A 14,071-nucleotide genomic window follows, 5' to 3' on the forward strand; every position below is an offset into this window, starting at 1 on the left:
TTAAATATCGAGGGAAGAGCACCCTTATTTGTTTCAACCCGTCATCTCTCTCTCCAATCTCTCCATGTGGTTATGAATTTGACAAATGCATTTTTTTTTTTTCACCAAAACACTTGGGAAAATGTGTATACTGGAATTGATATTTTTTGGAAGATGGGTGTATGCTATTTGGATAGCATCCGGCATAAACTTGGAAGATGTATCTTCTGGTTGGATTGCTGTATTCTTTAGGAAATTCAAATTTTTTTATTGTATCATTGTTAATTTTTTTATTATATCATTATTTTTTAAAAAATCGGTGATCCAAAAAAATAAAAATAAATGAAATAAAATAATTAAAATAAAGACTTATAGAATTGAGATTTAAGGGGACCACAACAAAAAAAAAAAGGTTAAAGAAAAAATAAAAAAAAGATTTTAGGGGGGGGGGGGGGGGGGGGGGAGAAATACCAGCACACTCCCGACCGATCTCACATCCAGATCGGTGACCCGAATAAAAATCTCTGGGTCGTATTGCCATACATATTTGGGTGGCAAAATTAAAAGTAGTTAGTAGACATTGCTGAGTGTGCTTCCAAAAATAAATACCGTTCATAGATTTGATGGACGGTGTAAGAAATGTAAATGTTAAAAGTGTCATGCCAAGTTGCGACGATAAAGCGACTAGCCGTGTATGTAATTTCCATCGAAAGAGAAGGTCAAAGGCCGGCCGTCAAGGTCTCAAACAATTGCAGCCCGTCCACCTCCAAGAGAGAGGGAGGAAAAACAGAGAATCAAATGAAGAGAGAGAAACTATCGAAGTTCCACGAATCACTTCTCAAACAATTGTATCCACCTTCTCTTCCTCAGGCAAGTATTTGCTAGTCTTCTGTTCCCTTTTATTCTTTGGCTCCATTTTTTATTTTTATTTAATATATTTTCATTAATTAAATGAAGATGCCCATCTCTTTCTGATCAAATGGGGGTCGTTAATGAATGATTGTGTCATTTCCTGATAACCATGATAATGATTTCTCTTTGGTACTTTATGAGTATATTCACCATAACTGTTTCTGGTCATTTTATATCCTGGTCTTCAATTTAGTATTGGAGTGCCTTTTTTATGGCGTATTTTCCATTTGCTTTGCCTTAATTTCGTAAGAGTTGGGATATTTGATGCTTCATTTCGAAGCCCTGATTATGATGATATGTTTATCTATCCCATTATAGATCAATTTTTTTTTAGTTTGGTCCTTTTCTCTTAAAGTCACCATTGCAGAACAGTTTCTGTAATGGATATTTTTACAGTTTAATTGTTAAAATAGCTGTATGGAGCCCATCGTAAATTATATATGAGAAACAACTATTTTCAATTTCTTGGAACATTTACTACTCACATAGTGCTAAACCACAAAAATCATGATTTCATGGTGATCATCTTGGAGTTTCTTTTACATTTACTGTCAAATGAAAGGAAATATTGGATATGAGGATGAGCGCCAAAACCCCAGATATGAGAGGGAATGCCACCAGGTTTTTATTTTAGGAACCTTTAGAGAGAGAAGCAGCTATTAGAGAAGGTTTGTAATTTCACAATGTTAAAACCTGCTCTCTGCCCTCCCTTATATATACGAAATAAGGGAGTCCAACGTTCCTTCTCAACAGGTCTATGAGAATCTAACCACCTAGATATCAGGTATGTATGTGCTTATTCTCATATAACCATTTGAAACCACTTAAAAAATAATTATTTGTATATGTTATATTTATGAAAAGGTTTTTAATGAAGGATAAGAATAAATAAATAAATAAATAAATTCCTATGGGATTCTTCCCATAAAAGTAGGTGAGGCGGCGTGAGGTCCCCATGGCCATATGCTTTTCAACATCTCCCACTTGATCATGATGGTTGAACAATCTATGTGTTCTTATACCTAATATATCCCCATGGTCATATGCCCCAACATCTCCCACTTGACCATGAGGGTCGAACAATCTATGTGTTCCTATACCTAATACATCAGCGTAGGTGTCGTTCTCAATGTAGATGTGATTTTCCTTGGCTTTTATTTATGTAAAGTCCTCAAAGATGTTCTTGGAGCTTGCAATGTAACAGTTAGCACCCAAATCTACCGACCATCTTTTGATGTCATCGTCTGCAAGCAAGCACTCTGAGGCACAAACGACTTCACGCCTGTTGTTCCATTATAGCACAATGGTTTTTTCCATCGCCTAGCCCGTGCAGCCTTGGCGCCCAAGCGGCCAATACTTGGATATCAGGTTCATCCTTTCTCAATATCACCACACAACAGAAGAGCATACTTACAAGGGTAAAGTGCTGCTAATCCTATATCACCACACAACAGAAGAGCATACTTACAAGGGTAAAGTACTGCTAATCCTCGGTCACGCATTGTTGAGCATACCACCTGTCGACTGCATTCTACCGCCACTATCTCGGTAATGCACCATAGCCATGTACTGTCGACTGCATTCTACCGTTTGACCCCAAGGTCCCTCACAAGGGTCCAAGATTGTCAGGCCTTTAGCTTCCTCCTATCAGTCCACACTTGTGTGCACTATCCGTGTGCCTTGTCCACTGTTAATCGGCAGACGACCCAAGGCTACCACTACCCTCTCATCTAGGAGTATATGCTTAAAGAACTAGACTGGCAGGAGTGACATATCTTTCTGCCAAAGTAGCTTATGTGCACCAGGAGCATCATGGGGCCTTTCCCCTAGGCTTGATGTCTCAAGGGAGCTTTGCTGGTCGTTCCCCTCGACCAGTATGCATGCACCAAGTTGGGGGCTTGACAAGCCTCCCCCACTATGAGAGCCCCATGTCCTCCTCAAGGATCTAGCCATAAGCTCTTGGACAAGACCCTCATACTTCCATATGGTTACATCCCTCTCCCAGCTGGCTTCCCCATCTAGCAAGCCCTTCCATTTAACCAGAAATTCAAACCTCTGATTCTTCTTGCTTTGCCACAGCAAGTGCTTATCCAAGATAGCCTCAACTTCGCGTGTGAACTGAGTTCTCACGTTCAGGGGCGCTCGTATAGCCTGCACCCTCGCCTCATCTTCATCTCAATGATAAGGCTTTAAGAAGCTCACATGGAACACAGGATGCACCTGGATCCAGTCAAGGAGCTCCAATCGATAGGCCAACTTCCCTATCCCATGGGTCACTGCGAAGGGTCCATCATATAGTTGGATCGAGCCTCGATGTGCTGTCTTGGCACTAATTTTCTTCTAGATCTGGGGAGTGAGCTTGAGCATCATCCAGTCCCAACCTGGAACTTGAGGGACCCAACAAAGGCCAACATCTGATGAGGACATTGGAGTTTAGGTGGGGGGGGCTTGTAAGACCCCTTTTCTTTGTAAGCCTCATGTGACCTGTATGATGTGTACGTGCAGGCAGCCCGGTGCAAGGGGGCCTGGTGCAAGGGTATGGACAACACTGACAAGAGGAAGATGAGAGCTGATAGACTTGGATTTCAGACGTGGATCTTGGGGTGACCGGTGGAATGCAGTCGACAAGGCATATGACCGTGGTGCATGACCGAGGTAGCGGTGCATGACCATAGAGTTGGAGGTACGCAGGCATGGCCAATGATGCGTGAGCGATGATTGGCAGCAAGTTACATTTGTAAGTATGCTCTTCTGCTATGTAGTGGTATTGGGAGAGGCTGACTTGACATCTAAGTAAAACAAGCTTGGGCTCGAGGGTTCCACGGGCAGCTCGATGAAAAATCCCTAGTGACAGATGGTATCAGAGTAAGTGTGGGGCATGGTGGCTGCAGTGGAACTGACCACATACCCGGGATCGTGTAGACCACCTTGAGAAGTAGTAGAAAGAACTTCACAAGGATGGCGGGTTTGTGCATGACTTGACTATCCTAGAGGTCGAGATTGGATGTATTACACTGAAGGCGTGAAGCTCGTGTCATGACCAAGATGAGCACTAAGAAGACATCCATGGGAGGCAGCATGGGGCATGGTGGCAGCAGCGGACTTGGCCACGAACCCCGACACATGGTGGTGGCAAGAGGAGCGGACCATGCGTGCGACGAGTGGGACGTGGTGGCAACAATGGGATTGGCCATGCACTCAGACACATGGTTGTACCTCGAGGATCGACCACATGTGTAAGCTGGCGAGACTTGGTGGCAGCAATGGACCTGACCAAGTGAGAGGGCGTTAACATTGGCTAGAGTTGCAGTTTATGGGTACCCGACGAAGGCTAAGTGTCCGAAGAGGACGTCAGAGTTGAGGTTGGGGAGGCTTGTAAGACCCCTTTTCTATGTGAGCCTCATGTTACCCATGTGATTTGTATGTGCAAGCAGCCAGGTGCGAGGGGCCTTGTGTAAGGGCACAGACGGCACGAACAGTGCAGACTGATGGGAAGAAGCTGAGGGCCTTGCAATCTTGGACCCTTGGGGTCAAGTGGTGGAATGCAGTCGAAAAGGCATGATTGTGGTGCATGATTGAGATAGTGGCCTGTGACCAAGAGCAGGTGGTACGCAACCAGGGTCGTCGATGGGTTACTGAGGATTAGTGGCACTTTACCCTTGTAAGTATGCTCCTCTACTATGTGGCGGTACTGAGAGAGGTTGAACCTAGCATCCAAGTATTGGTCGCTTGGGTGCTAGGGCTGCACGAGCTAGGTGATGAAAAAGACCCTATGACAGATGGTATCTAAGTTGAGGCTCGCTCCAATTGATGGCCCCTACGAGGAGTGAACGAGTGATGGAGCTGGTGGCTTGTGTCACGACCCTTAAGGAGAGACCAGAAGCCCTCTCCACCCGGCTAGAGGGATGGTGGCGGCTCATCAGGAGAACAACAACACCTTGGAACCTTTATGGGGGACCTGGAAGCTGATGTTGCTGCCGTCACAGATGCATTCACTTATAATCTTAAGACCGTGACTACACTAGCTAATCTCTTGAGCACAGTCGAATCAACAAGGGTTCGTGTGCCAGAACCCAAACCGTTCAGTGGGACTCGAAGTTTTAAAGAATTGGAGAATTTCCTCTTGGACATGGAGCGCTACTTCCAGGCTGCCCATGTCCCAGAGAAAGATAGAGTGACCCTCACGGCAATGTATCTCACCATAGATGTCAAACTTTGGTAGAGAACACACATTGTGGATGGATCGAGGCCTCCTGTCACTAGTTGGGAGGACCTCAAGCAGGAATTGAAGGAGCAATTCCTTCCCAGAATTGCAGCTTGGATGACTCGCGAGGCATTGAGCAGCTCAAGCAAAATGCTGTTGTGCACGAGTATGTGAAGCAGCTCTCAAGCCTCATCAAAAATATGTTGGAGGACAAGCTCTTTAATTTTATGGCCGGCTTGTAGCCTTGGGCTCAGGCCGAGGTAAGGAGGCAAGGGGTGAAAGGCCTCCTTGCAATGGTGGCTGTGGTGAAGTCTTGTTGACTATAAGCTCAATGCTGTCCCTACAAAAACAAGGGTGGTAAGAGAACGAAGGCTGGTGGTGACCTCAAGCCACATGCATGTGGGCAGCCTAGGGTTGAGTCCTCTGGAAAAGCAGTCTCCAAGGACTTCTCGGACTGCATTATCTGAAGGGACCCCATTGAGCGAAAGATTTTCCACATGAGCAATCCCTTAATGCGGTGCAAATGGTACCTGAGGGGGAGGTGGAGGTGACGAGGGCCAACACACTCCAAATGCATACCAATGCCCTCCAGCTGTATGTGATGCAGAAGATGTGAAGGAGGCTCAAAAGGTGGTCTCATGTATGTGATGGTCATGCTGAATGGGAAGGAGGCCCGAGTAATGGACACTTGTGCCGCCCACAACTGCGTGTCGGATCGAGGTGTTGAGCGGCTAGGCCTTAGACAGACTATGGACGCCAAAAAGATGAAGGCAGTGAATTCAGTGACACAGTTTGTGTTGGGGTTAGCTTGCGAGGTGGCTCTTAAAGTTGGCGATTGGAGTGGGTCGGCGAACCTTGTAGTCGTCCCCCTGGATAATTTGGACCTCATCCTTGGACTCAAGTTTTTTATTGTTGCTAAGGCTTCAGTCGTGCCAAACTTGGGAATAGTGGCCATTGAATGCTGCTGGTCGTGCGGATCAAGACAGGAAAGACCCTCTCTGCATTGCAGCTAAAGGCTGGGTTGTAGCAGGTCCAAGCGACATTTCTGGTGTGCTAGTGATAAAGGAGACCAGCAAGGGTATGGTGGTGCCCCCTGTGATCCAAAAAGTGCTACAGTTTAGTGATGTGATGCCCCTTGAACTCCCAAAGACCTTGCTCCCACAACAAACGGTGGATCACCGCATCGAGCTGGTGCCTGGCACGCAGCCCCTGTGGCACACTATTCTTAGGATTTTGTTTATGGATTCTGTGGGCAGCGATTTTTGAAGTGACCTGGTTGACCACATGTGAAGCATTTTGGCAGTCCTTGTCAGTTTCTTGGTTGAGGGGTTTGATTCTTTTATCTTTGAACCTATTGTTTCTCTTATTAAAGTTTCCTTAAAATTTTTGGTTATTACGCTTGGGTTGGTTAGATTTGGGAGAAACTTGAGCAAGCATGAGCTCAATGCTTTTATCCTTGTTCATATGTTCTTGTTTAAAGGCCAATTGCATGGCTAGGTCCCCTAAAGTAAGGGATTTTGCGTTTAACTTGCGTGCTATGGTTACAATCCTCTATGAAGTTGGAATACGGTTACAATCCTCTATGAAGTTGGAATACCATTTAAAATGGTGGAAACTTGCATATGCTTGGGACCTTAATTCTCGGCAATGGCTTGGTCCTTAGCCATAACGAGCATTTTATTTACATAGTTTACCACATTGTCACCCTCCTTCATTTTAAAAGAGTTGTATTGCTCTAGGAGTTGTTGGAGGTGAATCTCTGATATTGTGTCATATTTTGTGTTTATTGCCTCTCGCATTTTCTTAGAGGTGTCAAAATATTCGAATACCCTAATATGATCATCTCGCATAAATTTTAGCATCGATGTCCTAGTTATGAGGTCATCTTCTATGAATTTTTCTTTTCTTTTCTTAAGTGGTTTTATCACTAACGATTGGTGGGTAATCTTTTAGCTCATGTAAAATTCTATCTTGGATGAGGAGATATTCCATCTTCTTGTTCCACATGTTGAAGTTGGCTCCATTTAATTTTTTTTATTTTTGAAAGATCTGCCATTACAATTCTGCTAGCCATGGGACTTGCTAAGTTATAGGTGAGCAACCTAAATAGTTTCTAAGTTCTAAGAAAAATAGGAATGTAAGATAGACCAACTAGAAGCTACCAAAAAGTTACACAATATGTGGTTAATGCCTACAAAGAGATTTGGCCACAAATTGCAATCACTTAGCAATGAACACCAATTATCAGTATATGTGTCTTATAGACAAGTAAGGCTAATTCCCTACTTTAGCCAGATGAAAAAAAAGAATTATAATTTTGTTCTCAAGACATTATGGTTTAAGAACAAAATAGAATAACAAATAAAGCTCCTTTAAACATCAATTCAAACAATAAATTGGAGCAATCCAAAAGCTGGAAAGATCAAGAACAAGAAGCAAATGTAACAATTCATAAAAATAGAATAACAAATAAAGCTCCTTTAAGCATCAGTTCAAACAATAAATTGGAGCAATCCAAAAGCTGGAAAGATCAAGAACAACAACCAAATGTAACAATTCATAATCATATTAAATAAAAATTCCCAATCGATTTTAGGAGAAATGTTTCATCAGTTTCTTGAAGCAGGAAACTACCCCAATACCCTTTTTTTTAATCCTATGACTAGATTATATTGGCAAAATTGGGAAGTCGTAGTTACTTGAGTGCTATCTTGAAATCACTTTTTTTTCTTTTTGGGTGAATCAGTGGGGATGAAGAGCCCCCACCCGTGAAGTGGTGCAACACAAGGACGTCCCAGGAGATCACCCATCCTAGTACTACACTTGCTCAAGCACGCTTGACTTTGGAGTTCAGATGGGATCCGATGCATTAGTGTTGGTCTAACTAAAATCACTTGTTTATTCAAAATAAATTAACTCAAAGTTTGTAGAACGTGTTTCACAAAAAAAATGAGAGCAATATCAATCATATATTGTTATTGATGAGGATGGACAAAACGCCATAATTATCACAAGTAAGATCCCGATTAAACATGCTATTTTCTTGGGTTTTGGTTTAAGAAAGTTTAGAGAGAGGAGCAACTTTCGACATTTTAGTTCTTTGGGTAGAATTTAAAGAATGGCCTTATGTGAAAGCAATAGCTAATAGCACCTAAGGGAAATGGGGAAATAAATGGTGAGCCTTAGAATTTAAAGAATGGCCTATGTGAAAACAATAGCTAATGGCACCTAAAGGGAAATGGGGAAAAAGATGGTGACGAGTACTGCAACGTTGAGAGAGAGATCACCTTTTTTCTTTTCATCTATCTTTATATCCTTGAAGAAAAAAAGAGGGATAGAAGAAGCTTTTTATTGGTGTACCTTGTTTGAATAAAAAAGATCTTCGCGTGGATTATAACCTTTTGCCCTTCATTAATGTAGTCTAAGTGCAAAAAAAAAAAAAAAAAAAAAATAGAAACAAAGAAAAGGTAGGGAAGATAACTACTTTAGTATTTAAAGACAAAAACATACTACAACTCTTTATACAGACCGATATTAAAGTAGGGATAAATAGATGGGGCAAATAGCTTTCAAACAGATAAAAGAAACAGGGTATGGAAAACCCTGTGGCAGAGAAGAAACTAGGCTAATTTGTTCATGAGATTAAGGTTTTAAAGAAGTTTGCAGTAACATGCAATGTCAATTTTAAAACATGATATGTAATTAAGATTAAACAAGTTCTACTGTAAATTCAAGAAACATCACGAAAGGAAAGAATATAAATACTAAAATAAAGAGAAAGACGAAACCTGGGTCGCTCTGATACCAATGGAAGCAAATATTAGGTGTGAGGATGAGCACCGAAACCCCAGATTTGAGAGGAAATGCCCTGAGGCTGGAGATCGTAGAGTCCGGATTTTGCTTTCAAGAACCTTTAAAGAAAGGAGCAGCTATCAGAGAAGTCTTTGTAATTTTCACCATGTTGAAACATGCCATGCCCTCTGACCTCCCTCATATAGGAAAGAAGAAAGTCCAACGTTCCTTTTCAACATGTCTATGAGAAACCAACCTCCTAGAAACCAACGTTCCTTTTCAAATAGGGATAAATAGACGGGCTTGACTCCGATGCAAACGATGCAGCTAACCCTACTTTTCCTGATGATGATTGAAGACTTTTTGAGTCTTCAAGTCTAGGTTTCTTTCTTTTTTCTTTTCCTCCTCTAATGTGTGTATGGACTAAGGAGTATGGATTCGTGGAGTGTATGTGGGCTATGGACTATGTGTTGTTTCTTTCCTTTTCCTAAAGATGAGTTGATGATTGAATTTTAAAATTTTGAATGTCAGATTATGTTTTCCTATTTTGCTTAATGTGTTATTAACTAGTTATCCAAATATCAAATACTTTGGACCTCACCTCAATATACCTTATTTTAGTATGTATGAACTATTGAGTATGGACTATGGACTATGAATGTGCTATATGTTATGCATTCTTAATGTGTTATGCCTCAATATACATTTTTTTAGTTTTCACATTGAATTTGGATCTAAAACAGTTGGATCAGACACCTCCTACCCTTCTGATTCCACTTTGGCCGCCCAGAAACCTGGGCGGCTAGAACCCCTTGGCCAGTTAGGCGCCATCTGGTGTTTCTTGGAGCACTGGATAGAATAGGGAAAAAATTGATTCATAGCTTGAAACACTTTAGAAAAATCCAAAAGGAACATGGAAAATAAACCATATAATAGAAAACTTTCATAAATCATTATAACAAAATAAAAATTATATAGAGATATTTTATACATTAGTTATTATTGCTAAGTAACAAAAATTAGATAAAAATAATAATATATTTCTAAATACGAATTTGTACACCAAACTCACCTTGACACCCTACTGAGGCCGAGTTACTTGGCTGAGTCTTCAAACAATGATGAAAATATGATTTAGCTGTTTGTAAATGATGCTATAGATTTAAGGGATTGTATACAATGAGACTATTTACCTTTGATACAAGGTGGTCACAATTACTTACAACCATCCGATATGAAGTTCGATAGCTTGGATGTGTCACGAAGTTCGAAAAAATTTCTTTTGAAGTTTGAGCTTAGTCAATGGAATAATTGCAGCCACCCAATTTCACATCCAATGGTCAAGATTAATGTTTCACTATGTACCGAAGGTAAATGGTCTGATTCTATATTTTTCCATAGATTAATAGAAGTAATTTCTGTACCAATCTTCATGGTTTGTCAATTGGAAGTTTCTTGACTATTTTGCTATCACGTCTTGCTATGATGAATTAAATTATGTGTGCTACATTAAATGCCATGACTTACCATGCAAATTAAGAACTCCTGGATATAGAAACATTAGTAACATTTTAGTGGAGATTTTCAATTGCTAATTCATTTTTGATAAAATCTTTAGACACTAAAGCCATATTTACGTGGACTTTTTAATAGGTTGTGTCAGAACCAGTGGGACCTCATGTTCAGGCTTTGAGGGAGAGTTCACCTGCGGGTATGTTTTGATAAATGACTTATCAGTCCAAACATTTCTTTCACTTTTAGAATGAACTTATCTTGTCGTATATGCAGAGGGTAAAGTATAACTATAGTCCAATGGACTGTGGAGAACCTTAACCCATTGGAGTCATCACAACAATGGTGGAAAGAGAATGCGCCCCCCGACCTACCAACCAAAGAATAGGAGAACATGGGTCCCATTTGTTTTCCCATCTATCCATCATCAAGCATTTTTTCAACTATTTGGGGTCAGCTACACGAATCTTGGTCCGTCATTCTGCTTTATCAAGGGCCATAGGCCATAAATCCCCATATGTTTTCTCACTACTTCCAACCATGTTCTTTTGGGCCTATCCTTTACTCTTTTGAGCCTTCTACTTGAACCAACTCGCACCTCTTAATAGGTACTATACTAGGTCTACACTGCATGTGCCCAACACACCAAAATGAATCCTATTCTCTTGGACTAGCCTTTTTACCCACGTTTATCCAGAATGTCGTGGGAACCCTTGACTATTTTTCACGGCAACCGGGGAGCAATGCGGCACATCGCTTGTGGGGAATGCCCTAGCTAACCCGTACTCATATCTCACTGTACTTGGGTTTTGGTACTGCGTGTCGTTTATGGGGAATGCCCTAGCATAAGCAGATAATGTAAATTCATGATTCATAGAAATTTTTGGTAAAGTTTTACGTTGGCTTCCTACCTGACATAACCTCCCTTCTTTACCCGGCTTGGGATAGGTTAATGGAAAGTTTAAGGTCCTCGCCCCTCTTAGACCAATTTTCCCATCTATCCAATATTTCATCAAATGGCCTCAATGGACTGTTACATACTTTTCCTATGTAAACTGTGAACCTTTTTTCTGTAGTCCATTGCACCGCATTGCACTTTCCCATATGTAAAATATGAGCCTTTTCTATCAGGTACTGCCGATTCAGACGAGTCAGAATCCTTGAGTGAGAATTATGAAAGTGGCCCTCAAAAGCTCACAAGAGCACAAAGGAAGAGGTTAAAGAAACGAAAGCTTAAGGAAGCAGCTTCAAGTTTGAGGAGGAGGTTCATTGGACCTACATTACCTTCAAATTGTGAACATACTCGATCGGATCCTTCATTTGATCCAGCAGAGGCTGTCAATCAAACTTTTCAGCAGATTGATCAAAGCATGAATAAGACTGGCACAGGTATACTACTATTATATGTATGGAGGAATTCACTCATTTAAACTTTCTGAAGGACCTAACTTTGAGAACAGTAAATCGAGGACCAAATTTGAAGGTTCACCTGATGATTAGGGAAGAAGCATCATGAGAGAGAGAGCTGTTGTGGATGTACTCGCCTGTGTCAAATAAATAATGTAGAATTTATAAAATGGGTTCACCATTCATGTGGATATCTTGGCCGATTTATATATTTCATAAGGTTAAAAATCAATGCATGAGCCACTCTTTTAGTCCCACATTGAAGAGGGAAAGGTGCTTATCGGTGCTTTAAGGAAATTAATCAGCCCCACTTGTTCTGTTTGCTCAGCAAAGTGACCCACCTGTTCATGTAAAGTCAATGAAAAAAATTGCAAAATATGGGACTCTGGCTTTGAGTGTGCATTACTATTTGCTGAATACCTGTCTTTTACTTTCCAGAACCGCAAGCATGCCCTGCACGAAATAGAATCAAGCTGAGACGCATTGCTAAAAGACATCGCCAGAGAATAGTGGAACCATCTTACAAGTATGATAATCGTGACAAATTTGATTGTGTGTGTGTATATTATATATATTCCCCCCTTTTCAATTTGTCAATTGATAATCGATCTAAAAGGTGTCCTTATCCGATGGGATTCAAATATGAATATTCCTTTGTTCTCTTAGCTCAGAGTAGTCCTTTGTTCTCTTAGCTCAGAGTAGAAAGAGTGCAGCTCCTTCTGTGCTGATTACTAAAGCCAAGGGGAAGAATTGTGTTTTTCCATTTTCATTACTTCGTTTTTTATGCCCATTGGGAATATCTCTCTCGTCAACCTCTTTCAAGTCATCCTTCTCAAAAGAAATGTGTTTTTGTCAATTATATTTTTCTGAACTAATTGTGAGAATTTTAAATAGTTCTTACAATTTCCTATGCTGTTTGGTTAACAGAGAGCAGCCTGTGTAGACTTCAATCGTTTATGGCTGGTGAAGAATAGAGCTTGTGGTTGATGAACCCGGTGCCGTATTGGTAGATTGTAAAAGCCTGGTTCTTACATTTTCCTATGCTGTTTGGTTAACAGAGAGCAGCCTGTCTAGACTTCAATCGTTTATGGCTGGTGAAGAATAGAGCTTGTGGTTGATGAACCCGATACCTTATTTGAGTTTGTAAAAGCTTAGATTTTGAAATTCACCAAATAGATGGTCTAGATTCCTTATTGGTAGGGGACTCATTTTGAACATATCTAGACTGAATTTTATTTTTTAAAATTGATTATTAGGGTAAAGAGAGGTTGTGTACAATTTTTTGTAGAGAAAGATGGATGCAATAATTACCGAACAATCCACTTCTCAATTAGTGTAACAATGTCACACTAGTCCAAGATTCAACCAAATAGATAGAAGAAGAACAATTAAGATGAGGTGAAAGAAAAAATTTTATTCAAAGATAAAACGTGGGGTACACAAAAATATTACAATCTTGACACACAAGATTAACCTTAATGCATGTGATCCAGGGGTATACAAAGAGATTACAATTTGGATGCCCAAGATTAACTTTAAAACATGTGATTCAAATTTTCCCGCAATACACCTCTCTTTATATAAATGTTCTTACAAACATATTTACTACAATAACTACTACTCACTAGTAGTTGCATAATTTCTTATTACACAAACTTACGAATACAATTTCACTACCTCACTCATAATAAAATATGTATTCACTACCTCACTCATAATAAAATAAAGGCTAATGTATTCTCTAGAAAATACATTTTGACAATTCTAACATTTTTGGGTCATACAAATATTACAAGCATAGTTTTCTAGAAATATGGTTTCATTATATTGCAATAACATTGTGACATGAAACATTTCCCATGACATGAATATATAAAAATTTGGTATGTCAACAGTGGGAGTAGAGGGTGCGACATCAAACAGTGGCATCCGCCCCACTAACCACTGTTGCCCCAACCCCGTTCCCAAAATATGACGTACCTCCACGACCATTCAGGGAATGATGAGAGGCTGGGTGCAGCATTAGCAACGTAATGCTCGAGAGTTATCTCCCTGCACGCATATGTGGGCAAGTGCATGGACAGTATGAAATGCACTTGTAGGCTTGCGGCTTGACCATATCGACTAGGTTCGAATTCGAACTCTTGTAATGGCCACTAATGTGCTAAAGACGGCTTGTTTATCACTTCACACAGTGATTATGTTCAAATCCTAACTCTACTAAACACTCACTCCACACAGTGATTATGTTCAAATCCTAACTCT

At 40.6% G+C, this 14,071-nt stretch overlaps 1 protein-coding gene across 5 annotated transcripts; it reads left to right on the forward strand.

Moving 5' to 3' along the window:
* The first annotated feature begins 587 nt into the window (after window positions 1-587).
* On the forward strand, window positions 588-13,068 carry LOC18446953 (uncharacterized). Of its 5 annotated transcripts, none has more exons than XM_088853773.1 (6): window positions 609-849; window positions 10,541-10,598; window positions 10,676-10,870; window positions 11,531-11,788; window positions 12,245-12,332; window positions 12,734-13,068. In XM_088853773.1, exons 3-6 carry the CDS (start codon window positions 10,756-10,758, stop codon window positions 12,747-12,749), a joined length of 477 nt encoding a protein of 158 aa, XP_088709899.1. In that variant the 5' UTR covers window positions 609-849; window positions 10,541-10,598; window positions 10,676-10,755; the 3' UTR covers window positions 12,750-13,068. The 5 variants fall into 5 exon arrangements, with proteins under 5 accessions (XP_088709898.1, XP_011628031.2, XP_088709899.1 ...); XM_088853775.1 differs by lacking the exon at window positions 10,676-10,870 and adding an exon at window positions 10,093-10,257 and having other exon boundaries at window positions 685-849; XM_088853774.1 differs by lacking the exon at window positions 609-849 and adding an exon at window positions 10,210-10,257.
* Window positions 13,069-14,071: the final 1,003 nt, after the last annotated feature.

The sequence above is a fragment of the Amborella trichopoda genome, chromosome 12 (assembly GCF_054954075.1).
Source record: "Amborella trichopoda isolate Santa Cruz 75 chromosome 12, AtrichopodaSantaCruz75HAP2 v2.0, whole genome shotgun sequence".
Classification (NCBI taxonomy): Eukaryota; Viridiplantae; Streptophyta; class Magnoliopsida; order Amborellales; family Amborellaceae; genus Amborella; species Amborella trichopoda.